The 25,560-nt window shown below is 47.7% G+C and overlaps 1 protein-coding gene across 4 annotated transcripts in view; it reads left to right on the plus strand.

Annotated features, from left to right (window-relative positions):
* Window positions 1-24,439, plus strand: part of PMEPA1 (prostate transmembrane protein, androgen induced 1) — a 52,384-nt gene extending 27,945 nt beyond the window's left edge. For 3 of the 4 annotated variants that reach the window (XM_040609220.1, XM_040609222.1, XM_040609223.1), the window contains 3 exons: window positions 11,674-11,828; window positions 18,462-18,515; window positions 18,614-24,439. In XM_040609220.1, coding sequence (XP_040465154.1) covers window positions 11,674-11,828; window positions 18,462-18,515; window positions 18,614-19,162 — 758 coding nt within the window. In that variant the 3' untranslated portion in view covers window positions 19,163-24,439. The remainder of the gene's footprint in view (window positions 1-11,673; window positions 11,829-18,461; window positions 18,516-18,613) is intronic. The other variant, XM_040609221.1, reaches the window with a different exon arrangement.
* The last annotated feature ends 1,121 nt before the right edge of the window (window positions 24,440-25,560 follow it).

Below are 25,560 nucleotides of genomic sequence, written 5' to 3' on the forward strand. Positions count from 1 at the left end.
GCCCTCACCCCAGCCCCAAACGTTGTCTTGGCCAGACACCGTGGTGCTGCCTCTTGGGGAGCAGGAGATACTCTGGTTGTTCTCAGCTTGGTGGGCCATGAGCCTTGCTTGGCATTTTCTAGTCAGCAAGCAAATTTGCCTATCTTTTAAGTGCAAAATCAGAATTACTTTATTCTTTTAATCCAGTTTAGCTGTTCTTACCCTTGGGAGTAACTTCAAAAGCAATGTACTCCTTCCAGTCATCTCAGCAGGCTGGGATCAGGCTGACTGTGTATAAAATACATGGTCGCAAAATCCTGGAAAAGGGGAGGGTGAGAGAAATAGGCACAAAGAGGGAGCGGAGGGGTTGGCTCGTGCAAGATTTTATAGAGTCTGAGTGTCCCAAAGAACCTCGTTAGCTCTCATTGCTCTGAGGGAGCTGGTTAATGTCTTCAGGAGTTTCTCTGAACCAGTCTCCAGTTGGTAGGTCTCTGCTCAGAGCCGGGAGGTGTCCCAGCTGAGAGAGCTGCTGACTCCAGCTCTCACGTTTGCAATTTCCATGTAAAAGTTGAGCGCTGCTGTGCTGATCCTGCCCTTCTGGCTTTTGAATGCCGGTCCCGGTCCCCGCAGCTGCCACCATGGCCGTGCTAGCTCGGGAAGGTCACCTTTTAAAAACAGGCGCGATGGTGTGATCAGGGCAGTTACTGTGTTGGAAGGACTGAAGTATTTTCTGAGGGCTGACCAGTCTGATACTTCCGTTGCTGCAAGCACGATATGGGGGCATTTCCTTTAAAACACACAAAAAAAGGGGGTGGGGGTGCGGGATGAGGCCATCCTTTGCCAGTGACTCAGAGGATGTGATGCTTGATTACCCGGGGTGGCAAATGGAGAAAACTAACTATATGAAATGCACAGTTATGGCCCACGGATTGACGCTATGAACGTGACTTCTTGGGGCCCCATCACCCATTTTCCAGCAATTTTTTTCCTCAAACTGGCTCCTTTTCTGAGTCCCACTTGCTCTCTGCCCTCCTGCCCCCTTCGCAGCCTGCCATCGCTAGCTTGCACAGCGTTACTTCTGCTTGCTGCATCAGAACAGGCCATGTTGAACCTGGAAATGCAGTTCAGCGTTTACTGATGATGCATGAAGCAGGACCATATCCAATGAGCTCTTCCCAGCTGCCTGTGGTCACAGGCCTGATCCTGCTCTCTTTGATGCCTTCGTGTTGCTGCTGCAGCTCCAGCTTCAAGATGCTGCTGCTGAGTGCTAGCAGTGGCAATATCAGTATCAAGATCATATTCTGTGTCTATCTCCAGTACTTTCCGTGCTGCCTTGTAAACAAATACAGTTGTTGACAATCTGATGGGCTTGTGGTTTTATGGAGGTATTATTTAGAAGATAAATGTAGCAGATGCTAATGCAGGAATATTGCAGTAATGACTTCGCCTGGTCTGATTGTTTCTAAGATGACCTAACAGACAAGCGGCGGAGGGTGAGTAATTTGCCATCTGAAGTTCTTTGCTCTTTTATCTCTTCTTCCCTGACCACGGCCTCTGAGAGAGAGAACATTGGTCTCTTTAACGAGTGGAGCTCAGCATCTGGTGGATGAAATGGTCTCTGTAAACCAGGAGCAGTGTTCGGTGCTGCACCCTCTCTGGCAGCCTTTGGATTCCAGCTGTTGCCTGGAGCTGTTTTGGTTCTTGCTTAAATTAGAGCAGTGCAAATGTAATGTTTAGCATAATGGGCATGTCCCTTTTCCAGGCAGGGTGGGAAGGATGTGCCAGGGCAGAGCTGCTTGCACTGGGCTGTGTTGCTGCTGTACCAAGGTATTTTCCTCCATGCCGTATGTATGGACAGGAGAGGACGAGGAACTGTTGTCAGACATGTCCCAAGCGCTGACCCTGCTGCCTCTGCTGTGGGATGCTGCAGAGTCCGAGCCCCTGCAGCTGCTCACTGAGGAGTTGAGTTTATTCCCTGCTATAAAATCATAGCTGAGAAGGGTGAGTAGATTCAGATGGCTCTTCTCAAATTCACATTCTTTAGCCTTGAGTAGAAAAAATGAGGTCCACTCTTTGGCTACGTTGCTTAACCCACATCCTTTTACAGAGGCTTTGATGAGCATCTGGCATAATGACCACGATTTGGCTGGACTTGATTCTGCTGACTTTAACCCTCGGGTCCTTCCAGGGAGCCACATGTTGCTCCAGAGTGTGCCCAAATTTTGCTGTAACTTCTATCCTCTACTCTCTGAAAGTATGCTCGAAGCCAGCAGGCAAAAATGCATGCTCCTGGGGCAGGCAGGGCTCTAAACGGAGCACAAGGACTGGGTAGGCATCAGCCCAGCTCTGTGGACCTTGCTTTGGTCCAAGCCTGCTGCAGACCGGTTCAGTAATGTCAGCTCTGGCCTTTCTGGTTCTCTGCTTGCAAAAGACGGTGTGTCGGTATGTGTAAAGTGAGGCGGTACAGGGTGTCCTCAGCTTTCATTTTCCAAAAGTGATTAGGACTTGTGTTGTGCCCTAATTATTGGGGCATGCAAGGTAGCGGTAGGCTCTCAGCTGTGCATGGCAAGGACTGTCCTTGTGCGTCTCCTTGTTCTCAGTGGTGCCTCTGGGCACTGCTGAAGCTGTGGTGCTCTGAAATGTCAGCAAAGACTGGGGAGGGGAGCAGGCCGGGCTGTCAAGTAGCTGACAGAATGGATAAGGGTGTCTCTCCTCCTCCGCCTCCTCTGCAGCACTGCTGGTGCCCAAGCCCCTGCCCTTGCTGCTGCCTTCGGCCGGAGATGTGGGTGCTGAGAACTGCTGAAAGTCAGACCCATCACTTCTAGTTTAAGGCAGTGTCTCTGCCTACCCATTGGCAATGAGTTTCGTGCTAAGACGGCAGCCCAGGTCTGTTGGAGAAAATGCTGGGTCGTATCCTCCTGCCTGTCAAAGCCCCTGGGTGGGTAGGGGAGCAGGCAGGGACCTCTGGACCAGTGGCCGAGAAGGATGCTCGCTATAGAATGCTAATGAAACAGCCCAGGTTTTGGGTGCTGACAGATATTTACTGATGCTGGAAGAAGGGGACCTTGGTCCACCCCTATTCCAAGACTAGTTTTCTATTTGCTCTTCGAGGAGCTGCGCAGACTTGTTGAGAAGCCTTTAAGGTTACTAGCCTGAAACTGTTCTTGGCTGAAATCCTTCGGCATCCCTGCTTGGCGTCCCACAAAGCTTCTAAGTGCAGAATTTGGGGAATCACAGGCAGGGAGGAAGGATACATGGATGCTTTTCATCACAAAGCTTCAAGTTATTGCCAGTGCCAGTCTGATTTGGACACTTCTCCCCACCACCTTCCTGATTACTCTTGAATAAACTCATCTGCACGTGCTCAGTCGAAAAGTAGCGGCACCCTTATTTGTCTTTTACATGCTTTTTTATGTAACTAGAGCGCTGCCATCAAGGGCTACAAGGAACCTGTTCAAACAGAAGATACCCAAGGCTGGGGGTGGATGAAAAGATGAGAAAATTGGGAGGAGAGGGAACTGTGGTTGGGGCTGTGTGCAGCTTTGCTGTGTCTTGCTCTGAGTCATGCAGCCAGGGCAGCTCTGTGGATATCAGAGGTGTTAATGGAAAATTGGGGATGAAAGGGCTCGCTGCAGATTTGTGAACGCTTTTCATTAATTCATCTGGTTAATTTTGCTGTGTCTGGAAAGACTCGTGTGTGTGTGTGTGTGTATAGAGACCTTCCTTTCTGGTGAGTGAAGGGGATGCATGGAGGACCGGGCGTTGCAGTCAGTGAACTTATCCTAAATCTCCAAGGATTATGGAAGAAGCTGGGACATGCGGCGTGACATTACAGTGCCACCATATTTAGCTAACGGTAGGCAGCAGTTCATTTACAGACCTCATAAGCTTCAGAAGCAGACATGGCCCGACTGTCTCCAGTCCCTGGGGGCTGTGCTGAAGGCTGGTGCTGCTCACCAGGCACTGCTGTGGGATTGTCCCCACCAAGGTGCCCCACGCCACGTCATTTGCAGGCTCTCGACCGGAATCTGTTGAATCACAGTGTTGAGTCACCTGCGTGAACCAGGCTCCCTAAATAACCGCAGGCGCTCCATGAGGTGGCCGTGCGCGCTGAGGGGCAGAAAGTGCTGCCTCGCAGTTGGAGCAAGGCTTTGGGGGCAGAAAGGAAGATGCTTTTCTCACTTTCTCTTGAGCATCACCTAGCTCTTTGCACAGTGTCAATAGGTCTCCTGCTGTCACCCCACAGGAGGCAGGTGTTCACCCAAGGGCTGCTCGCTGGCAGAGGGGTCACATCCCCTGTGCTGTGGGTTCCCCATTCATGACAATAGGTTTGTACCCAGTAGTTGTACCCTGATGAGCTCTTTGGCTCCATGCCTGCACCAAGGGCCATGCTCCTTCTGCAGTCCCGGAAGGAACTGGGTTCCTCAGCCAAGGCAGAGTCAGAGCAGGGTCTCGTTCCTGGGCTGAGTGACCCAGGGAAAGACTTTGTCCCTCTGAGGTGGAGGGCCGGGAGCCTGGGCTCACTGCTTGGCAGCTGAGCTAGGTGCCTGGGGTCAGGGTGAGCAGTCCTCTGCCTTGCTATGGTGCATCTCCTGTGACAAGCTGTGCTCCAGCTGCTTACCTTCTTTGGCTTCCTAGGGACCTTTACATCGTTCCTCACGCCAGCCCCCTATATCTGTGCATTGACTTCATCCACAGGCTGTGGCTCTGCTGCCTGAGGCTATAATGGCTCTACTGCTGTGGCCAAAGCTTGGCTCTAAGACCTCGCTGGGGTGGTCGGGGTGCTGCAGGGGCAGGATGGGGCCAGGGAGCTCAAGGTACCTGCCATTAAAAGTCATCCTTAGCCTGGGTCTTCTGGAGGATGCACAAGACCAGGTTTGCCCAGATTTGTGTGAGACCTCATTACATCTCTTTGTACTTGAAGAGGAAAGTTAGAAAAGTCTCACTCTGTTTCTGCGTGTTTTATTGAGGCTTGTTAGGCAGCAGGAGGAATCTCTGTACAAAACGATCCCATTCGGTCTTGGTGTAAACGTTGTAAGTGTCTTGGGGAAAGTGAAGACCAGAGATGAAGGCACAATGCGCAGCGGGGTTCCTTGGCTCTTGTGTTAAGCACTTACAGGATGTTTCTCTGGGAACGTAAGTGACATTTAATTAAAAATAGTCTCTATGTATGGTGGAAAATGGCCAATCTGGAAATTTCCATACAGCTGGGTTGCAGAGTAATGTCCCAGCATAGACAAGGACTCTCTTAGTTTGGATTGCAGGTGTTTGTGGAGGGTCTTCAACAAGACAGTCCCTGCGCTGCTGTGGGCTAAAACCCGGGGCTGGGTCAGCACCCCTCCTGCCCAGCCAGGAGCTGGGCTGTTGGGAGCAAAGGTCCGTGTGAGTGGTGGTGGCACAGCAGAGATTTAGGGGGAAATACTATTTCCACAGTTCTCTGAAACTTCTGAAATGGCACGGTCTGCATTGTTCTCAGCCCCTTTTTAGTCTCCCTGACTCTTACTCACTTCCTTTTAGATTTTTCTGCTTTTCACATTAGTTTCTAGACTGGGGGAAACCACTGGAGTTACCTTTCATTGTAAACCCAGTATTTTGCCTTTTCTGTGACCTGTGCTGTTGCGGATGGTGGAGCAACACTGGAAGTTCCCCCATAGCAGCAGGCTGTGCCCAACCCTCCCGAAGCCTGGTGAGGGATTTGCCTGCCTCTTACCAGCTCTCCTTTCTGTCAGGCACGTGGAGCAACCTCGAAACACAGTTCTAGATGTATTTTCCCAAAGAATGCTAATGGAATGAGTGATAATGGGGCTGTGATGCTGAGGGACTGTCACAGGAGAATCCAGAAGCTGAAGTGCATATCCCATCTGTCCTGGGTAAAGGTTAACTGATGGCTCAGGAACTCTCAGCAGCGAGGCTTGCTTGGGAGCTGTCTCCTCGTCTGGTGTGAAGTAGGGCATTGGGTTGCCTCACACCAGGCTGATGTCCACCAGAGTGTGAAAGCAACAGCAGTTTTTCTTCCACACCCCGAAAAGCATATTTTTGATACTCTGTGTGAGCTTGTGATTGGCCTCATCGTGCTTGAAGTGTCCCAGCAATGTTTTGAGTCACAACTAAGGGGGTTTTAATGGTAAAAATACCCAGAGGAAATGAAAGCGAACATAGGAGAAGCAAAGTTTCTGCAGGGGATTCTCCGCTTGCTTTAATTTTGTCTCAGCAAAACAGGCTTAGGTTTTAGTACAGTGTACCACGGCATTTATGATGACTGGCGTATTTTTTTAAACTTTTTTTTCTTACGAATTGTGGCTAGTGCATTTGTTCAGCTTAGCCATTATCTCCTGAGTAATTTCACTTCTCCTTCTCATTGCTTCTCACACGATATGCAGTTCCAATATATATAGAAAATGTAATTGAAGCTTATAGATAACTGTTTTGATCTGCAGATGTGTCTTATACCCAGCTGAAAGCAAAGGTCATCTTGGCTGAGATCCTGTTTGAAAGTTGTTCTGTCCACTTTAAATGATAGCGGGAGTACCTGTAATTGCAGCAGAATGCAGGTGTTTGGGTTTTTTTTCCCCTCTTTATACATGCCAGTGCTTTGGAGCATTTATCTTCGGCAGTGATACTCTTATGTGGGAGGAAGAGCATTAATAAAGTTTATCGTAAGCATTTTATGAACTGTAGTTTAGCTGTAAAAAGTAAGGGAATACATTTGAAGTGTATCATAGCCTCCCCTCCCCTGGGGCCGCTGTGAACCGCCTGCGTGTGCGCAGAGGCTCGGTGCTCCCCGTGTCACCGTTGACTCAAATAGCTCTCCCTCCTTGCAGAAACGCTAATGAATTTTAAACCCGTGAGTGCCAAGTATTTTGTTCGTATGCACTTGAGGAAGCTCCGAGGTGGCACCTTGCTGCTGTCAAGCGCTGAGTGTGGTCTTGGGTGGGAGGAGCGGGGCTGTGTGCCCCAGGAGCTGTGCCACTGAGGTGCCACCGAGGTGCCCCTGCACCTCCGCCAGCAGCACCGGCTGCTGTTTGAACAGGTTTCAGACACTTCAGACCCTCACCGTCTCGGTGGCTGGTCATCAGCCTGCTGCCTTCCCCAAAAACCCTCTGAGCAGGAGAGCGGCCACAGCCCGCAGGCTCCGGGAAGTGGCGGAGCCTCCCATCATTCATTAATGTAACGCTATAATCTACTGTGAAACCCTCTTTCAAGGCCGCATGTGGTTTAAAGTGGCAAGTGAGTAACGAACGTGAAGAATACGACATGACAAGTGATTTTACTTGATCACGAATATCCAGTTTCGGGATTAGGAGAATCTGGGGGAAAAATGCTTAGTTGCAAAACAGTTGCACGCATGCTGACCAACTCCCAGAGCTGCAGCGTCTAGACAGAAAATACAGAAAAGCAGGTTGTGTCACTTCAATGTGATGTCTGAACCTGTTAGTTTGAAATGTGTTCTGGAATAAGAATTATGCAAAATTAAATTAGTGTGACCTTACTTTGCATTTGGAGGCTGAATATGCCCATCTTGTAAAGCCTAGTGCATTTATAACACTTCCCTTGGGGAAAATTACAGAGAGAAATGGAATGAGGTCTCTTCTAATTGAAAAGTGACAATGATTAGGAAGCCAAATACAAAATGTGTTGAGTATTTTTTTCTTGTTTTGTTGTGTGTGTTGTTTTTTTTTAAGAATACCAGTAGAATTATAAATTATGTGCTTTGCAGTTTGGCTTGTTTTTCATTCCCCAAAGGCTTTTTATTAGCATAGCAGCTGAATTGCACTTGTATAATAACGTATTAACTGAAAGTTTGGGATTTTAATGATCTTTCTTCATTAGTTTGACTGAGCTGCTTGGATAAAATCTTACCAAGTATATCCAGCTTTTCAGTGCGTTGGGGTTTGTTTCCCCCTTCTGCAAATGAAGCCCACGAAGACAAGTTAAAACAGAGGGAGAGTTGGCAGCAGCTTTGATGCCTCGAGTGGGTATGAGTCTCTTGAAACTTGAAAAGCACAAATTGAGTGTGTGGGGACTTTTCTTGGTTTGGTTTGATTTTTTGTTTTATTTTTCCAAAGGCCAGATTGGGCAACGTGAGCATTCTTGGGATTAAACCCTCAACATACGCGATGTGTTTGCTTCTAGGTGCTGCAAGGCTGTGCTGCTCCTCCCTGCGCTCCCCTGGTGCAGAGCGGAGGTTCCTGGTGGGTTTGGCCACTTCATGTATATGTACAGCATTGGGAAGAAGTTCTCATTTCAGCAGCACCACCAAAGAAGACAGGGGCAGATACATTTCTTGTATATGGTACTTAAATGCTCAAGCCCTCATCTGTGTTGCAGGACATGGGTAGATCTGCTCCGCTGCAGCGATTGAGCTGTTTGCTTCCCCATGCTAACGAAAGAGATCAAAGAAGAGTCAGGCCATTGGTATGTCCAAGTGGGGGGAGCTGATCAGGTTTTATCGTTCAGACACATTTCACCAAACGCATTTACAGAATGTTAATTTGCAGCTTAATTGTTCTCCCTCCTCCCACAAAGCGAGATACGAAAATCACTCCTCTGCTGACAACGCCAGTGTGATGGCTGTAATGTTTAGACTAGATTCCGTGTTGAAGTAACGCAATTTAGAGTTTGAAGAGCAAGGCATGAAGCATGGCCAAACACTGCCTGCACCTCCTGGCCTCACCCTGTGGTCTCTGGGGGGTCCAGCCTGTCCAGATGACCAGGAGAGATAGGGCAGGAGCAGCATCCTTGCAGGAGAGCAGTGTCCCCTTCGTTCTGGTAATCGTACTGTGCCTTACCTTGGCAACTGTTCTGTGACACCCAATTACAGCAGTCCCAGAGCCGGGATAACCAGTGTTCAGGACTGGATGGGGATGGATGTGATGCCGGTGTTTTGTCCTGGATCCTGACAGAATTCTCACCCTTTCTTCTGCTTCGGGCACTGCTCATTATATGCCTGTACATGTGTTCAGGAAGCTTGGCTTAGGTCATTTGTAAATGACACATCTTGTGTGTGCTCCTTCCTAGGAAGGAAATAGGGCAGCGATTCCTGATGGCCAAAACCTCACCTGTCACAAAGCAGCGTGCGCAGTTCAGCAAGGAAGCCAAATACAAAATGTGTTGAGTGGTTTTTTCTTGTTTGTTCATTTAAGGGACCTCTTGTCCCAGGAAAGGAACTTTCCTTTACAGCTGCCTTGGTCCTGGCTTTCTTCAGAAATATAACCTCTTTCAACAGAAAAGGAAGTTTTCCATCACTGGCTTAATTTATATTTTTTCTTGTGTTTTCTTACCGTGGCCAAAGCACATGCTGCATTTTGAGGCTAAATTGACTCATCTTCCTAAAAAACTGTGGTTGTTTTTTGTTTTGTCTTTTCTGTAATTAATTCTGCAAAAAGCTGGGTGGCTGTTCTCCAGTCTGTGGGCTCTGCTGCCCACGTGTAGGTGAGGCAGAGAGGCTCTGGGTTGGTGCCCCCCTGGGGTCTGGCTTTGTGCGTGGCCTGGAGAGCACCCAGGGGAGCTATGGCTGGCTGGGGTTCTGGGGCTTCACCCTGCTGCTTGGGCGCTGGAGGTTAGCAGGGATGCTCTGGGTGCCTCTGGGTGCATCTGGAACTGGACGTGCCTTTGGGCTATGCAGGGACACTCCTACGTGGTGGGGGCGACATGGGAAGAGACACTGTGCCTTTTTTTAATGGTTTTGCATCATCCTCTTTTCCCAGCCTTTTAAGTTTTGGCGCGTTTGTGTATCTGGTCAATCTCATTTGTGTCTAGACGGAATGAGCTCCTGTTTCAGCCCATTCTTCCAGCACAGGGCACCCATGGCAGCTCTCGTGTCTGGTCACCCATTGTTCCCACGGGCAAGCTGTGCTGCTCCTTTGGGGCTGAATCGTAAATTGTTGGGAACATATTTTTTTCCAGGATCTTCCCCTCACAGTGGCATTTGGGCACCTTGCTGGGATTGCTGTGAAAGACCCAGAAGCTCCTTTTTAAGAAGATGCCTTTAGCTAAAAGGCATTTTTAAGGCAGAAGTCCTTTGCAATGTTTCCTACCCCACATGCAATCTCACACTGTAGAGGCAGCTGCGTTTTAGGGGTGCTGTAAGGGTATGGGCTCCAAGTCATTCATACATCTAACTTTGAAGTGACAGACAAGGCTCCTGCTTTCAAGGCATAATTCTGCTTTTTGAAGGTGGTGGGCAGAGCTGGTTACGCATTTTGGGCAATGGCAGAAATAGCTGCTGTTTAGCAGAATGAGCTCCCAGGTAACTGGCAGCGCTCACCACCTGGACTGTTCTCCTGACATTTATTTGCTTTTACTGGCACTTAAATACCACCTGCCAGGAGAAAACTTTCCATTAAAAAAATAAAATTAAATTTGCCTGACTCAGCAGAACCCACCCCAGCTGGTACGAGCGGTGTGATGCTGCCCTTTGAGGCATGATGTGGCTTCCGATGTATCTACAGATATATACGTGTGTGTGTCTGTGTAGATAAAATACAGATGGCAGCATCTGTGATAGCTGAGGGCACAGCTTTCCAAAACTGGATTTTATAGTTGTCCCTACTGAGAAGCAAACAAAGTTTAAATCCCCAGGATGATTGAATTTTGCTGATCTGGCTCCTCCTTTATGATGAGCACTGGAGTTGCTACTGCCCGGTCCTGGGCAAGAGGGGGCTTGAGGGGAGCGACTGAGTGGTTCAGGGATGGCATCTGCTCTCTGGGTGCCAAGTGCATGGAAATAATGACCCCAGTGCTACGTTTGCCTGCAGTACTCAATTTTCCATAGCCTCAGAGAGGTGTGAGGAATTATTTCCTTAGGAAATTTTAGGAGCGACTTCTTACTGCCTCCTGCCAAGTGGCTCCGGAGTTAACTGGACAGTCTGTTTGCTTGCTCTTGTTTGTTTGGAGGATTTTTGGCAGTTTTCCTTTATGCCAGTTCAAGCCACTCAAGCTGCCACTGTCAGCTGGCCGAGCCCTGAGCCGAGGGATGTCTGGAGCTCCGGGATGTGGCCCCCATGGGCAGCCATGTCGCACCCGTCTGGCATATCACCAAAGAGCAGGAGGTCTCCCTGCCTGCACCCTGTGGCAGATGGGCTGGCGTCAGAGGGAGGGGGCGGCCCACGCCGGTGCCTGCTGTGCTGTGCCATGGGCTCCCTGTGCCACTGTCCAACCCTTGTGACAGAGCGGACACGTGCCTGTGCAAGGGTGTGCCGAGGAGGATTTCAGTCCGGTCCTCCATGGAGGAAAGAGTGGTGGTAATGGGAAGAGAATTGCAGAAATTTATCTTGCATTTAGCTAAATTGTTTCATCAGGATGAATTACGCCAGTTCCTGGCTCCATGGCCCCGAGCAAGGCACGCTCAGCACCGAGATGCTTCTGGTTTTGTACCCGGCAGAGGGGGCATCCTGCAGACTGAAGCTGGGAGGGCTTTGGGAAGTCCTGGCTGCACGGTAGTGTGGAAACACCCTGCTTTGTAGATTGTTTTTAAAGATCCCCCCTAGAGACTTTTCTGTGGCAATGAAGAAGTGAATTAATGAGTTTTTTAGTAAGTAGTTGGGTTCAAAGCATACAGAGCCCACATAGGCATATGTGAGAGCTTTATGGGGGAAGGATGCAGGTGTCATTGGTGTCTTGGCTACGTTAATTCTTGTGCTTAATTAATGCTGCTTTTTCTGGTGGCTTAAAGTGTCTCTCTCTCTCTTGCAGCGGAGTTGGAGTTTGTACAGATAATCATAATCGTGGTGGTGATGATGGTGATGGTGGTGGTGATCACATGTCTGCTGAACCACTACAAACTCTCTGCGCGATCCTTCATCAGCCGGCACAGCCAGGGCAGGCGGAGGGACGAGAACCTCTCATCAGTAAGTCACACTCTGCTCTTCCAACCCACGTTGTCCCGCGCCGTTTGCTCAGTGATGTGACACTGGGGAAGCATTGGAGCCGAAGGCATTCATTTATGGGGTGGTGTTTGCCCACGTGCCACTTGGCACTGCACAAAAAGGCACCCTCCAGGTTGGGTCTGGCATCATATTCTGTCTCTGTTATTGGGGGTGGTCGTCTCAGGGATGCTTCTGGCTCTTTAGGGTGCTGTATATTGTAATGTATGGACACCCATAGCCTTTGCCTTTGCCCTGAGCTTTGCAGTCTGGATTTCACATCGGTCAAGTAACAACATGAGGCTGTTCTTGGCGTGTCCTGTTCCTGAAACCACCACGTACCCTCAGCTGGTTCGGGTGCATATGCCTTGCCCTTAACAACCCCAAACTATTGAGTCCTTTGATGGCTCCAGTTGGAGTGTCTCAAATGACTATAAAAATGTATTGCCTGCCTCAAAGAGACCAGGAAATCCTGAAAGGCTTTCTGCAGTTTCCACCAGCAGTGCTGCCGTTACTGTGATGCAGGGGTCAGAAAACACTGGTCAACCAGACAAGCAGAAATCTTTCCAAAGGGATGCTCAAGAGTGTAACCCAGACTCCCTGCTTCATAAAAGCCTGAGGAGAAACATGTTAATTGTACCTGTGACGCGGACCCAAGGGGAAGCCTCCCCAGCCTTAAAGCAGATGTTGGTTTATGCAGTTTCCTCAAATGCAGCAGCTCGGAGATTGACCAGAACCTACAGAGAAAAGACATCCCGTTTTCTTGGAGGGCTAGCATGTACTGTTCGCCGCTGCTTACATGGCTCTGTCTTCAGTGCAGGGATATCTCATACGGATACTTGGTTTTTTAGCTTTCATGTTGAAGGCTTTTAAAGCTCTTTAAACGATAGGGCTTCCTCAAGGTCACTGACTCACGCCCTCCCCTCCGCAGGCTTCCATGGCAGGCGGGGCGCACCGGTGCTGCCGTGCGGTGGTCTGAGTGGGGCTGTGCTCTGTTGTGTCAAATCCATGCTCACTGCAGGAAAAAGCTGAAATACTGGGATAGCTTGCTTTTTTTTTTTTTTTTTCTTATATTTTTTCTTATATTTTTTCTTTTCTTTTTTTTTTTCTTTTTTTTGTGAGAGAAAGATATGTAGCATCTTTTATTTAATAAGTCTTCAGTACAGCACTGCTGAAGGCTGCCCAGCCAGCAGACACCCAGGGTGCAGCCTTTCCCTCTGCTCTGTAGCTGCTCTTTTTGTCACGTTACACAAGCTGGCGAAGGTCCCTTATCGAACGCTCTGTGCCAAAGTGAGGAAGACTCCTCTTGGGAAGAAGAGCTGTGCAACCCCCAAGCTCAATTCAACCACCCTTTGTTTTGTGGGTGATGGAGCGTGTCTCTGGAGTGAGCTCAGCTCATGGTCATCTATTGATGCTGTGCAACAAGGTCAAGGTGCCGGGAGTGCGTGATCCTGTGTTAAACCAGCCGGTGCGAGGGTGGTGATCGCTCGAGCGCCTGCCCTCTTCGGGGATCAGAGCTAACCCCCGCGCGTCTATCCCAGCTCCTCCCGGAGTTACAGAAATCTTCTCTCTTCTTACCACCCCATGCACCCGCTTCCAACACTAGCAGAATGTTACAGGCACAGGAATTCTTAAAAATAGCAGAAAGATTGTTTTCTGCTTTCAGATTTTTTTTCACTGTCTTATCATGTTCAGAATGTTTTACTTGAACAACACAAAATTGTTTCATTTTACATTTTCAGAGCAAATATCAGATCAAGCCTTTTTTATTTTGTTATACCAATTCCTGTTTTCTGAAGTGGCCTGTTTTGTATTTTCTTTAAAAAGAGGAGAGAAGGCTAACATGGAAAGAGAAAATCACGTGGAGATTGAACAAAAATTTCAAGTCAAATCAAAAACTGTTGACTGTTTAAAAAAGAATGCCTTTTTTTCTTTTTAACATTTTTTCTTTCTAAAACTTTTTTCTTGTTAGTTATTTTTTTCTTTATAAAATATCACCAGGTCAAAATTTCCATGCATTTTTTTGGCCCAGTCCGCACACCGAAACAGCTTCATTACTTACTCAGCCTTCAGACACATCAGCAATTAAATGGCTTTTCAGCAAAGGTTTCTCTCAGCACCTCTGCTGGACCTCAGTGGGGATGTGGAGTCTTCAAAACCTTCCTCAGAGCTAAGGAGAGAAATGGGAATATACCATTCTGGGGCTTTTTTTTCTCTCCTCTTTATAATTCTTCCCCTTCTCCCTGCTGCCGTCTGTGCTGCCAGCGCAGCGTTGATGGGGTGGCAGCCGGGCTTCCTTGTGGCCTGAGCACCCTCCCGGTGGGACGGAGAAGCCCCTTGTGTGTTAAGTGGGAGCTCGGTACAGTGGGATCAGTTATAATAAAGATCTTAAAGGTAGTTCCTTTCAGATTCGGCACAGCGTGTCTTTTTGTAGAAAACAGCTCCAGTCTAAATAATCACTGAAGGCTGGCAGGCAGAGGCTGTGCCGAGCTGGATACCAGTTCATGCAAGCCATTAAACTTGCACTGAACTGGTGTTGGGCTTTTTAAATCCCAGACTTCATTTTGCCGTTGTGGCCACGGGCGGGCACCGGAGCAGTGTACATGCTTTTCATCTTTTGAAATATTAAAGTAGTTCATCCCATGGTCAGGACGCTGCTAGGTCTGCTGGAGTTGTCCTTCTTTGTTGTTGTAGCTCAAAAATTACAACTGAAGGAGAAGTTAATTTCCCTAAAGGTTTTTTTTAATGCGGTTCTTGCTAGCGAGGAATTCTTGTATTATGTCATGTGTTTCTCCATCACTGTTCTCAGTGTTCTCATACTCTGTCACCTTATAACAAATACTTTGTTTTTCCAGAACTAAGAATACTTAAGAAATGCCACTTAAACTTTTTTACAGTAAGAATGGCACCATCCCTGCACCTTTGGAACAGTGATATCCCACTCCCCCAAGAAAAAGTGGTTTAAATGCAGTTTCCAAACATACCTTTGGCCCCCAAAATGGAAAATGTAAGTCCTCCTGAGGGCTCAGAGGCTTAATCTGCACCATGCAGCTTTACAGAGAAAATTCTCTGACATTACTAAAACAAGCGGTTCTATAAAAGTCGAAGATTGATCTGTAAAAAGAAATTAAAAAGTAATTTTAGGTTCTGCAGTGAGTCCTGGAATACTTGCGGAGGCTTTTACAGCCGTATTGCTCATCAGACAGCAGAATCTCAGCTTTCATTTCAGAAAACCATAGTCTAGAAAACTCAGCTATTGTTGAGATGAATTCAAGTCCTAAATATTCTGGAAATCAGGGATGAGCAATGAGAACCCCGAGGATGAGGATTTACAGCGGTACTGCTCCTTCATGTGCAGCGCAGTTTTGCATGGCTCAGTGGGGCTGTGTAGCCATCCAATGGCCAAAGCATGAATGCTAAGAGTATGTATGTTTTCTGTCTCTGGGGCTTTGCCCTCCTCTGACTATCAATTTCCAGCAATTTTAATCCCACTATCGAGTTTTTAGGAGAGATGTGCCGTTACCCAGATGGGCTTCACAGTAGCGTGTGACGCAGCAGGTCGGTGTCGGCGAGCGTACTTGTGGTCAGTCAACCGTGGGGATGTGAGCCTGTCGGGTCAAACCCCGCAGTCCCGGGAGAAGTGGTTAATAACAGCTGCAGGGATACAGCTCCTGCAGAAAATGGGTCTGCCGCCTGCTCCTTATCTCACTGTGGATCTCATTTTAATGGTGTTTGTAGGGGTTTGCTTCTCTTGCATCCACGTGTCGCCCGGAGCCTCGTGCCTGGACCTCATCTGTACAAACAGATTCGCTGGTGTGAGCCAGAGCTTTTCTTCTCCGTTCCTGGGTGGGATGTGGGGTGCGGGCTTGGGGCAGCAGGTACATGGGGGTAAGGGACTGTGTGGAGCAGCTGGGGTCAGGGTGTGCACGTGCCCTTGCCGTCGCCAGCCGCAGCGGCAGCCCCAGGGGAGCGCAGCGATGCTCCGCACACTGGGAAGTGCCGGGCTGCAGCCGCCCTCGCGGGAGCTGGCTGACATCACTCCCGGGAAAGGGGGAAGCAGATGGGATATTGCCATGGCACTGCCCACTGCCAAGTTAAATATAAAACATCTAGCAGAAGGCAGCGGGGTACTCGCTGCTTAGGAAGTCTGCCACGGGGGCATGGCAAAGTAAACACAATTTTGGGAGTGCTTCCCGCTCCTGCCCACTGCTCCGGCATCCTTGGGGATGAGGCAAAGGGCTGGCAGGGCAGTGCGCGTGGGAACGCTGGAAACCCTCCCTGTGCCTTTTGGTGTTGGTGCTGTGGCTGAGCAGGGGGTTAGGAGCAAGGACTTGGTCTGTGGCATATGCAGTCTCTCTTGGGTCTTTTGGCTGCTGGGGGAATTTGACTGTCGACTACCCCTGCAGGCAAGAAGTACATGTAAAGCGGAGCAGACTAAACAGTTGATGCCTGTGTAAACAGTTGCATAGTGAAGTCTCAAGGTCTGTATAAAAAGCAGCCTTGCGGTGCTCAGGAAGGGCTATGGTGCTCAGGAAGGGCTATGGTGCTCAGGAAGGGCTATGCGGCACACAGCTCAACCGGCGCATTCATTAGCTGCAGCGGGGGATGGATGGTGCCGGTATTGCGGCACTTAACCTCTGCTGCTCCAAGGAGATGTTCCCTAAAAAACCCTGAGAAGTGGGAAGAATCTGGGCCATCTCATTTCCATATAAATCACTGTTTTCCTTGCACTGGCAACAGGACTGCCTTGAGGTTTATGTGCAGAACTGAGCTTCAAAAACAGGAACCTGATGGGATTCTCTCCATATCTGATACCGTGTGCGATGCCACAAGAGAAAATATATTCCAAAGTTGGGGAGAATAAAGAAGAAAAAGGGGGGAGGGATATAATGGGCAGACGTTTTGGAGATTGTAACGCAGGGCCGGTGCTGCGTTGTGGGATGCGTGGGTATGCAGGCTCCTGCCACAGGGCTTGGGGTGTCTCTGCCCCCAGGGCCCCCCACTCTGCCCACTGGTGGGGGCACTGCTGGGGACAGCGGCCGTGCCACGCAGCTGCTCACCGAGGTAGCCACAAAGGTGCGTGGCAACAGTTCCCATTGCATGCCGCAGCCTGGTACGAGGCCAGATGTGCTTCACAGCTGGGTGAGGTCCAGGGAGCATCAGGCAGGCAAAATCCCTCCGGAGTTTATCGGTGAAGGTGTCCCTGGGGCTGCGGTACCATTGCAGCTCTTCACAGGCTCTCACCGCGGCACCAGGCTGCCCGCACCACCGGCACCGTTATTATAGGAATGGGCATTTTCATGGCAGCGGCAGTTGCGGTTTGCTCCTCAGGAGAGCCCTGCTGCTAGGCTGGGCCTGGGAATGGCCTCTGGGTGGGATGCTTTACAGGAAAAAAAGGGGAAGAGAAATGCCCTTGGCATTTTTTTTTTCCACTGGTGGTAAATACTTCTGCCTGACTCGCTGGTGCCAGAACTGGAGACTCACCTGCAAGGAAGTGAGCAGTGCCAGCTATTCCAGGTCGTAATTCGGAGCCTTCTGGCTTGTTTTCCTCCAGCCCTGCCTACCGAAGGGATGTTGCTCTATGTGAATATTAGCAATATTTAAATATTTTAGTTCTGAAGGCAGAAGCATCTAGGGTGAACTGTGTACACTCAGAGTATCATCAGCAAATGGGAAGAACCTTTGTTTGTTTGTTTTGATCATGAATTGTAAAGTAACCTCATGGTTTGGGGGGAATTGGCTTTGTGGCTTTATCGTGCCTGGGGTGGTTGGCAGCTGGGTTCAGATCGCAGGATCAGGGTGATGCTGGCAGCAGTGTAAGGAAGCCTCTAGACCACAGTTTCTCAGTCTGAGCCAAGGGCCAGTTACCCTTTTGGGGAAAAAATACTCTAGAACCATCCTGTTGCTACAGATATTACTATTTATTTTTTTTAGCCAAATCAAATTTAGACTTAACATTTGGTTATTCACTCATTATCTTTATTTTCCCATGATTTCCTTGATTATGTGCATCAGAATGTGGGTGTGAGGTTTTTCTCTTTTTTTTTTCTTCTTTTTTTTCTTTTTTTTTTTTAATTATAATCTTGTCATTATTTCATGGAGCATTTTCTGATGGCTTGTGAATCACCCACGGCTCATGGATCACAAATTGAAAAATACTCCTATGGCATGTTTGAACCAGGGAGAGAAACATGCTGGGTGGGCGTGGGTGAGAGGGGGGAAGTCTGCAAATGGGAGAGTGTTGTTTGCTGGTGCCATTCTCATCATTCATTCTGCGAGTGATCTATTAAGTGTAAATGGAGGTGAAAATGGAGGGAAATCTTAATCGGAAGTGTTGTTTTTGGTGGCAGTACACTAGTACCTGTAGCATATAGCCATAGGATGCCCAGCCTGGGCAGCAGTAGCTGATGCCCCGCTGGAGCCGGCTGCCTGCCGTGGGGAGGGTGGTGCTGGTGCTGTGCGTGGCTGCAACCAGGGCACCAGTGTGTTGCCGGCGGCCGTGGCAGTGCCTTACCTGGGCTCTGGTGCAGGGTGAAACCTGGCGCGAGCTGTTAGAAGGAGTTGAACCGCTGCCCGCAGTCAGACTCACTCCGTGCTCTCTTCTCCTTTCCAATGCAGGAGGGAAGCCTGTGGCCTTCAGAAAGCACCGTCTCGGGGAATGGAATAACAGAGGTGAGGGCGATGCGGATGCGAGTGCTGCCTTCCCAGCTGTCCCAGCTTGCGGTGGCTCGTGCTTCTTGCCCTTTTTCTCATTTTTCTTTCCCTTCCAGCAGCAAATCTACACCCCGAGACCCAGCGACCGCCTGGCAGTGCCATCCTTTCTGCAGAGGGACCGATTTAACAGATTCCAGCCAACCTACCCCTACATGCAGCACGAGATTGACCTGCCACCCACCATCTCGCTGTCGGACGGCGAGGAGCCCCCCCCATACCAGGGACCCTGCACGCTGCAGCTGCGAGACCCCGAGCAGCAAATGGAGCTCAACAGAGAATCGGTCCGGGCCCCCCCCAACAGAACCATCTTCGACAGTGACTTGATAGATAACTCCGTGTATGGGGGGCCGTGCCCCCCCAGCAGTAACTCTGGCATCAGTGCGACCTGCTATGGGAGCAATGGTAGGATGGAGGGACCGCCGCCGACGTACAGCGAGGTGATAGGGCACTACCCTGGGTCGACATTTTACCAGCACCAGCAGAACAACAGCGGGATGCCCTCCATCCTGGAGGGCAGCAGACTCCATCATTCACAAATCAATGGCCTTGAGAGCACAACCGCGTGGAACAAAGAGAAGGAGAAACAAAAAGGGCACCCCTTTTAAAAAAAAAAAAAAAAAAAAAAAAAAAAGAAAAAAAAGCAAGAAAGTAAATGAAACACTCTGCACTTCTGGGTAAAAGAAAAAGGAGAGAGAGAGAGTTGAGGAAGATGAGCAAAGAAAAAAAAAAAAGCCCTTCCCCATCTCTCCATGTATAAATATTTACTTGTTATGTCTGGTCTGAATGCACAAGCCTACCAAGCTTGCAAAAACATTTCTTTATTGAGCTGTGTCTAGACGTTTAAAAAGGAAAAAAAAAATCAACTGTAGTCCATTTTTTTTTTTTGTTTCTAGTTGAGCTGTGTGAATGCTTTTTTTTTGTTTGATTATTTCACTTATCTTTAAAGACAAAATATTTGCACAAAAAACATTTTGTTTAAAGATCTGCAATATAAATATATAAATATATATTAAAAATAAGAGAAAGTGTATGTGTAAGGAGCAGGAGTATTTTTGTATTAGAAGAGGCCTATTCAAAAAAAAAAAAGTTGTTTTCTGAACTAGAAGAAAAATGGCAATTTTTTGAGTGCCAACTCAAAAAGCGTGTATTACATTGTAAAAAAACAAAAAACAAAAAAAATCAAAAGCAGGGGTTTAGAGTTATTTATATAAATGTTGAAATTTTGCACTATTTTTTAATATAAATATGTCAGTGCTTGTGTTGGTCAAAGCCTCTATCATGTCTACCATGAACCTGTTAAGGGATATATGTCGAAGTGAAGAACAAAGTAGCTGGAGGGGGTGGAAAAACGCTGAAGTGGAGATGCCAGCCTGGGGAGGAGCGGTGAGCGAGACTGCATCTTATGCAAATCCTTAATTTCCAGAGTCCCTGCGCGTGGCCGCTGACAGTCACGGCTTTATACATTCCCTACAAAGCAAGAGGAGTTGGTGTGTGTCTGTATGTCATCTGGTAGGATTATTGGAGTAAAAAGGTAAAATAAAAACTCCCTGCTTCTGAGAGTCAGTAATGGCTGAAGCAGACAAAAATTACTTGATTTTTTTTTTTTTTTTTTTTTACAACCTCTAACTTTTTGGAGGGGGGGTGGTGGGGATGAGAATAAACTTCTGTGTCTGAAGGAACAAAGTGTTTTTTGGTTTATTTCTTTCAATGTTCAACTGGAGGGCCCTATTTGGAGCTAAAACGGTGATTATGGAAGTTAATGGGAGTAAATGGTAATGTACCCACTGGCTGCCTTTCAGCGGGGGTTTAAATATCTCATGGAAAGTGTCGTGGTGGTGAAAGTAATTTTCATTTTGTATTAACCTCCCAAACCTCTATTTGGGATAAACGGGCACAGCCGTGTCTCACAGCTCGCCGCCTCTGGCCAGCACTACTTTTTATTTTACTATCCTAGCTAAAGAGGCATCAGATACAGTAGATGGAAATTAATCTGCTCCTGTGATATATTAATTAAAGGCTAAAGAAATACGCTTAATGCTTTAGAAGCAACCCCCCTTTACCTCTTCTGAAGAGCCCTCATCCACAGCAGCACGGTCCCACCTGCCCTCCCGCCCGCCGGGTGTTGTGCGTCTTTTAATTTATCTTGGTTTTGGAAGCATTTTGTCTTACTATGCTATTGTTTACATTTTTATATTGTCTGGTAGGTGTTTTACCCTCATGGTGAATTTGTATGTGATGGAGTGAGAGAGTGAGAAACTGGAGAGCACGAGAGAGAGAAAGTAAAAGGGAAAAAACCTGTTCCCAGTCCCGTCTCCCGGCTGGGAGAGCATCTCTCCGAATGTTGGGAAGGGTCGGTAGGGGAACTACAGAGAGCGAAGATTTTACAAGGGGGTGTGATTTCATTTTCTGCAGGATGCTATCTAGTAGAGTGACATAAATGAAAGATATAAAGGCAATAACTATTATTTTTAAGCAACTTTTCTATTACTTGAAAAAAAAAAAAAAACAAACCATGAGAACAGTTTTGAAGTTCTGACCATTTGAACAATATTTATATATATTTTAAAGAAGATGATGAATAGCTGAACTTGAAGTTTGATCATCATTTTTGCTTTTTTTTTTATTTTTGCCTAGAAATAGTCGTGTACCTTCTCAATATTTCAAACTGCTTTTCCACAGCTCTTGAAATCTTCGTAGCTTTACAGTCATGTACCCTAAATTTTGAAGACCTAAAAAAAAAAAAAAAGAAAAAAAAAAAGTGCAAAGGAATAAATAGTTTGTCACGAAAAGGAATAATAGTTTGTCACGAAAGGTACAAAACTGATGAGTTTATACGAGTTTTTAAAATGTATCTTTCCTTTATGTAACATGTCTATTTAGTGCCTTATTAAAGAAACAGTAACCCTCCCTTTTTAGGGAGGGGGAAACAAAATCATCCTTAGCGTCACAAGTAACCAGCGTCTGGTCTCTTGCTCCTTTGGACCTTGCATTCAATTTTCCAGTCCCTTCTGTCCCCGGAGCAGCTCGATGTGCCTGGCCAGGCAGGCTGCTCCCCCTGCCACCGCGCTCCCCCGGTCCCCAAGGGAACTTGAACACGTTTATGCACATTATCCTACCTGCAGAGGTAGGAAGCTGTGGTGGATATTATAAGTGAGGTACCAACTAAAAGAGAAACAAATATAATATCTACTGCCCTCTTGAGCCAAAATGCGTGAATAGTGTTGTTGGGGTTGGGGTGTTTGTTGTGGGTTTTTTGGGGGGTGGGGGGTGTTGTTCTGTGAGCTGAACTAGTTTGTTTGCAACAAAAAAACCCTGGTAACCTCATCAGGTTTTGGGTGGAATATGCATCACACATTTAAAGCCGAGCAGTGAACATGGAGGTGTCAGTGTCGTGGGGACCGGAGGTTGTAGATAACTGGATTGTCTTTGTCGTGTGGCATTGCCTGGCCACCAAACCCCACGGAGAGCTCCGGGAGGTGGGGGGGTCCGAAAAGGTGCGGAGGGATAGTGGGAGAGGATCTAAAAATGTAGTGCAATTAAACCCAGCTCTCATGTCCTCAATATTTCAACTGATTCTCTGGGGTTTTTTCCCTGTTTTTTTTTCTCTCTCCCCAGCCCACTCCTAGTGAGAGCTTTTATTTCTCAAGCATCACCCCAAGCATCTGCAGTTGAGTGGTCAGTTGGTTGAGTTCCTGGGTCCAGTTTCATTTACCTCTTTCTCAAGTTCGGGGGATTTAATGAGTATGAAATGAGGTGGCTCATCGACACCAAATTTCTGTTGCAAAGGATCCCTTTCCATCCCCGCCGTGCACAAACATGCCAGGCTGCCACCTTTCCCGCTGCCGGTGCAGTGCCCTGGGGGGGGAGCCGGGGTCCCAGGCAGCGGGTGCAACTCCAGTCCACCTCGACGGAGCCAGGTTGTCACCTTTTGTCTTTCTTCTGCCCATCCCTCTGTTTTGCAGTCCCGAGAACTGTGTATTTCGAGTGCAGATACCAGATCTGGGGACCCGATCAACTCCAAGTTCTGAATGGGTGTTTAGAGATAACGGTGTGTTCTTTTTTATTATTGTTGTTGTTGTTGCTGTTGTTATTATTATTATTATTACTATTTAATGTTACTTTTTGGCCTCGGGGTCCATTTCTTCCCAATCCCCATGTCCCCGTATTGCCAGCGAGGCAGAGGATTTGCGTTGCACACCCTTGCTGATGTCTCTCCTCGTTTCCTTCTGGTCTTCGTGCAGCTCCGGAGAGGGCTGTGCTGGAAGCTGGGCTGTGGTCCTGCTCCGTAGGAGTCTCTAGCATCTTGCAGCTGCCAGCGGGGACATTCAGGCCCCTTTAGAACAATTTATTTTTAAACAAATACAGAAAAAACAAGGCATTGCTAATGCTTAGCAACCTCTTGTCCTAGCCTGCCTTTTTGCTCAAAAGTTTAAGTCATGTTAGCTTTAAAAGGGGTTGTTAATCTTAGTTTCTTGGCATACAGTACGGCAAACAGCATCCTTATAGTGCCCCCAGATATTAACGGCCTGGGATGAGAATGTGGGTCAGGATGGTGAGGAGGGATGGGTTTCCTTTGGGGCTGACACTGGTAAAACTTGTGTTCCCTTCGCAACCCTCGATTTCACCGGTTTGAAGATTGAGCTTTACTAATCTAGTGTGTTATTTCCGCAAGTGTTACGAAATTCATTCTGTCTTAAGTGGGGGTATAAGGAAATCTCATTGCTTTCTGGAGAATCACCCTTTTTTATGTGTATTGAACTATAAAATTGCACTAAAACTGCTATATTAAAAACCAGAAAAATAAAAGCCCAACATTTTTACTAAGGATTGGGAAAAGACGGAATCCAGATGTGTAGCATTAACAATGCTAGGCGATAACAGAATGAATTTTTAATCTCTTCTGTCTCTGTATCGCTCAGAGATTTTCTATGTACAACACAAAGCTATAAAAAACAAAAAGTTTTCCAGAAACTGCGCTTCAAATTTTTGCTGTACTATAGAAGCTCATGAAGGACAACATTAAAGTCCTAATTTGCCTGCCTTATAGACACATTTCATTGTATTAATATTTTCTTAAAATTCCAGTTGCATTGCGTTGGCTTTGGAGTTTGTTATAGGCAGTCCTGTATCCTGAGTTCTGTTCAAGTTTAAACTTATGTAAACTATTGACAGCACATGCAATGCAGTACTTATCTATATTTTGCTGTTTTAGTATGAATATGTACTCTGATGCCAATTTACAAAAATCTGTTGTAAACGCTTATTGTGTAACAGTAACCAATAGTGGCAATTATATGTCATTCTAAAAGCTGCAATACTTATACAATAAATTTTACAATACTTTGGAAAATTTGCCTTCACCTTTTGCTTTGTTACCCAAAAAATCAAAGTTTGCCAACACAATGTAATTTCAAAAGCTCTTCCAATTATTTTTTTTTAATATTGGAAAATTAATATTCTCAGTTTTTTATATTTGTGTGGGTTTCCCCCTTCCTTGTTAAGTAGCCTTCTGAATAACAGGCCAACCTCTATATTGACACGACATGTTTTTTCCCGTGAAGCTGTAGCTGGTTCCTGGTGTATTTGCATGCTCGGTCCGTGTGTGCATGTACGATTCTGTTTTCTTTTGAGTAGACCAGGTGTCGCAGCTTTAATCCCAGAAGAAGCATTCCTGGTTTGCACCAATATGTCCAACACTTGCGCTCCTGCCTTTCAGCCAAGAACATCACTGATGGTCAGAAGGTCTTAACTTGAATAACCATCAATCAACAAGAACTGCGTAGATTGACTCAAATCTAAGCACAGATAATTTGTGTGACTTTTTTTCTTTCTGAGACTGTGGTCAAATTGCAGTGATCACATTAAAATGATTGAAAACTTAACTGCTTGCAGGGGGTTTTCTTTTGGTGTTTCTAAAGGGTGTCCCATAGATTCACCCAGACCTTGGGTTCCCTCTTGGGACTAAGGAGTGTGCAGTAATTAATCCTGGGCTTTGCTTGAAGCTGTTGGCTCTGCCTAAGCCCTTGGTCTCTCCAGCCTCCTCCCCTCCTCTCTGGCTGATCGCAAACCTCTGTTTAAGGTGGCAGCGTTTTTGAAAGTGGCCCCTGGCTTTTACAAGTAGCCTCTCCAGTTGATTCGGGTGGGCAAGTGGTGGACACTTGGCTTCAGTTTGGGGGCACCGTGAGCACCAGGAGGTCCTCTGGACTTTGGTGGGACGTCTGGATGCTCTGCCTGGCCAGTTACTTAGAACACAACCCCAAGCTGATGGCCAGTTGGGAAAACATCACTAGTAATAACTGAAAACAGCTTAATTGCAGCCCAGGAAGGGCAACGCCAAATCCAACTCTCTGGTTGTGGTTCTGGAACTGTGCCACTCACCTCCCAGTTGCAGTTTGTTTTGTGGGATGCCTGGTGGCCTCTGTGCATTGCTGCTGGAAAGACAACCAGGGCAATACAGTACTGGAAAGAAGCTGCCCTGGGTTGGAACACATGTTTCCCCATGGTAAGCAATCGGCTGCTTTTAATGCCATGCCATTGCCTGACTCGTCGGTGGGGCTCTCCTGGCTTCGGGGAATGCTCACCAGTAACTGACCACAGGATCTGGTGGGGCAAATACCCAACACAGTTGTTTGGAGCTCTTCTACCTTTAGACCCAGATTAGCCAACATACCTGGTACCAGCAGCTGTACCATGGCTGGGGGTGTTGGGCAGGGGACTGTCCCCACCTGCACTCAGGGCCCTGGCAAGCGGTGGGGCTTCAAGCCTGGTACCGTCCCCACTTCCCGAGGGAGCCAGGGGTTTCCGAAGAGCTGAGGTCCTGCTTGGAGGAAGAGCGCATTGCCGTGCAGGTGAGGTTCATGAGGAGCATGATGGGTTGTCACTCTCGTTGCCACTTTGCACCCTGGGACAGCGGCCCCAGCAGTCAGCTCAGGGTGACTCGGTGAGTGATGATCTGGAGGTGCGAGTGGGCTTCTTGGGGCATCACAGAGCGCTTAGGCTGGTG

This window comes from Falco naumanni, chromosome 10 (assembly GCF_017639655.2).
Source record: "Falco naumanni isolate bFalNau1 chromosome 10, bFalNau1.pat, whole genome shotgun sequence".
Lineage (NCBI taxonomy): Eukaryota > Metazoa > Chordata > Aves > Falconiformes > Falconidae > Falco > Falco naumanni.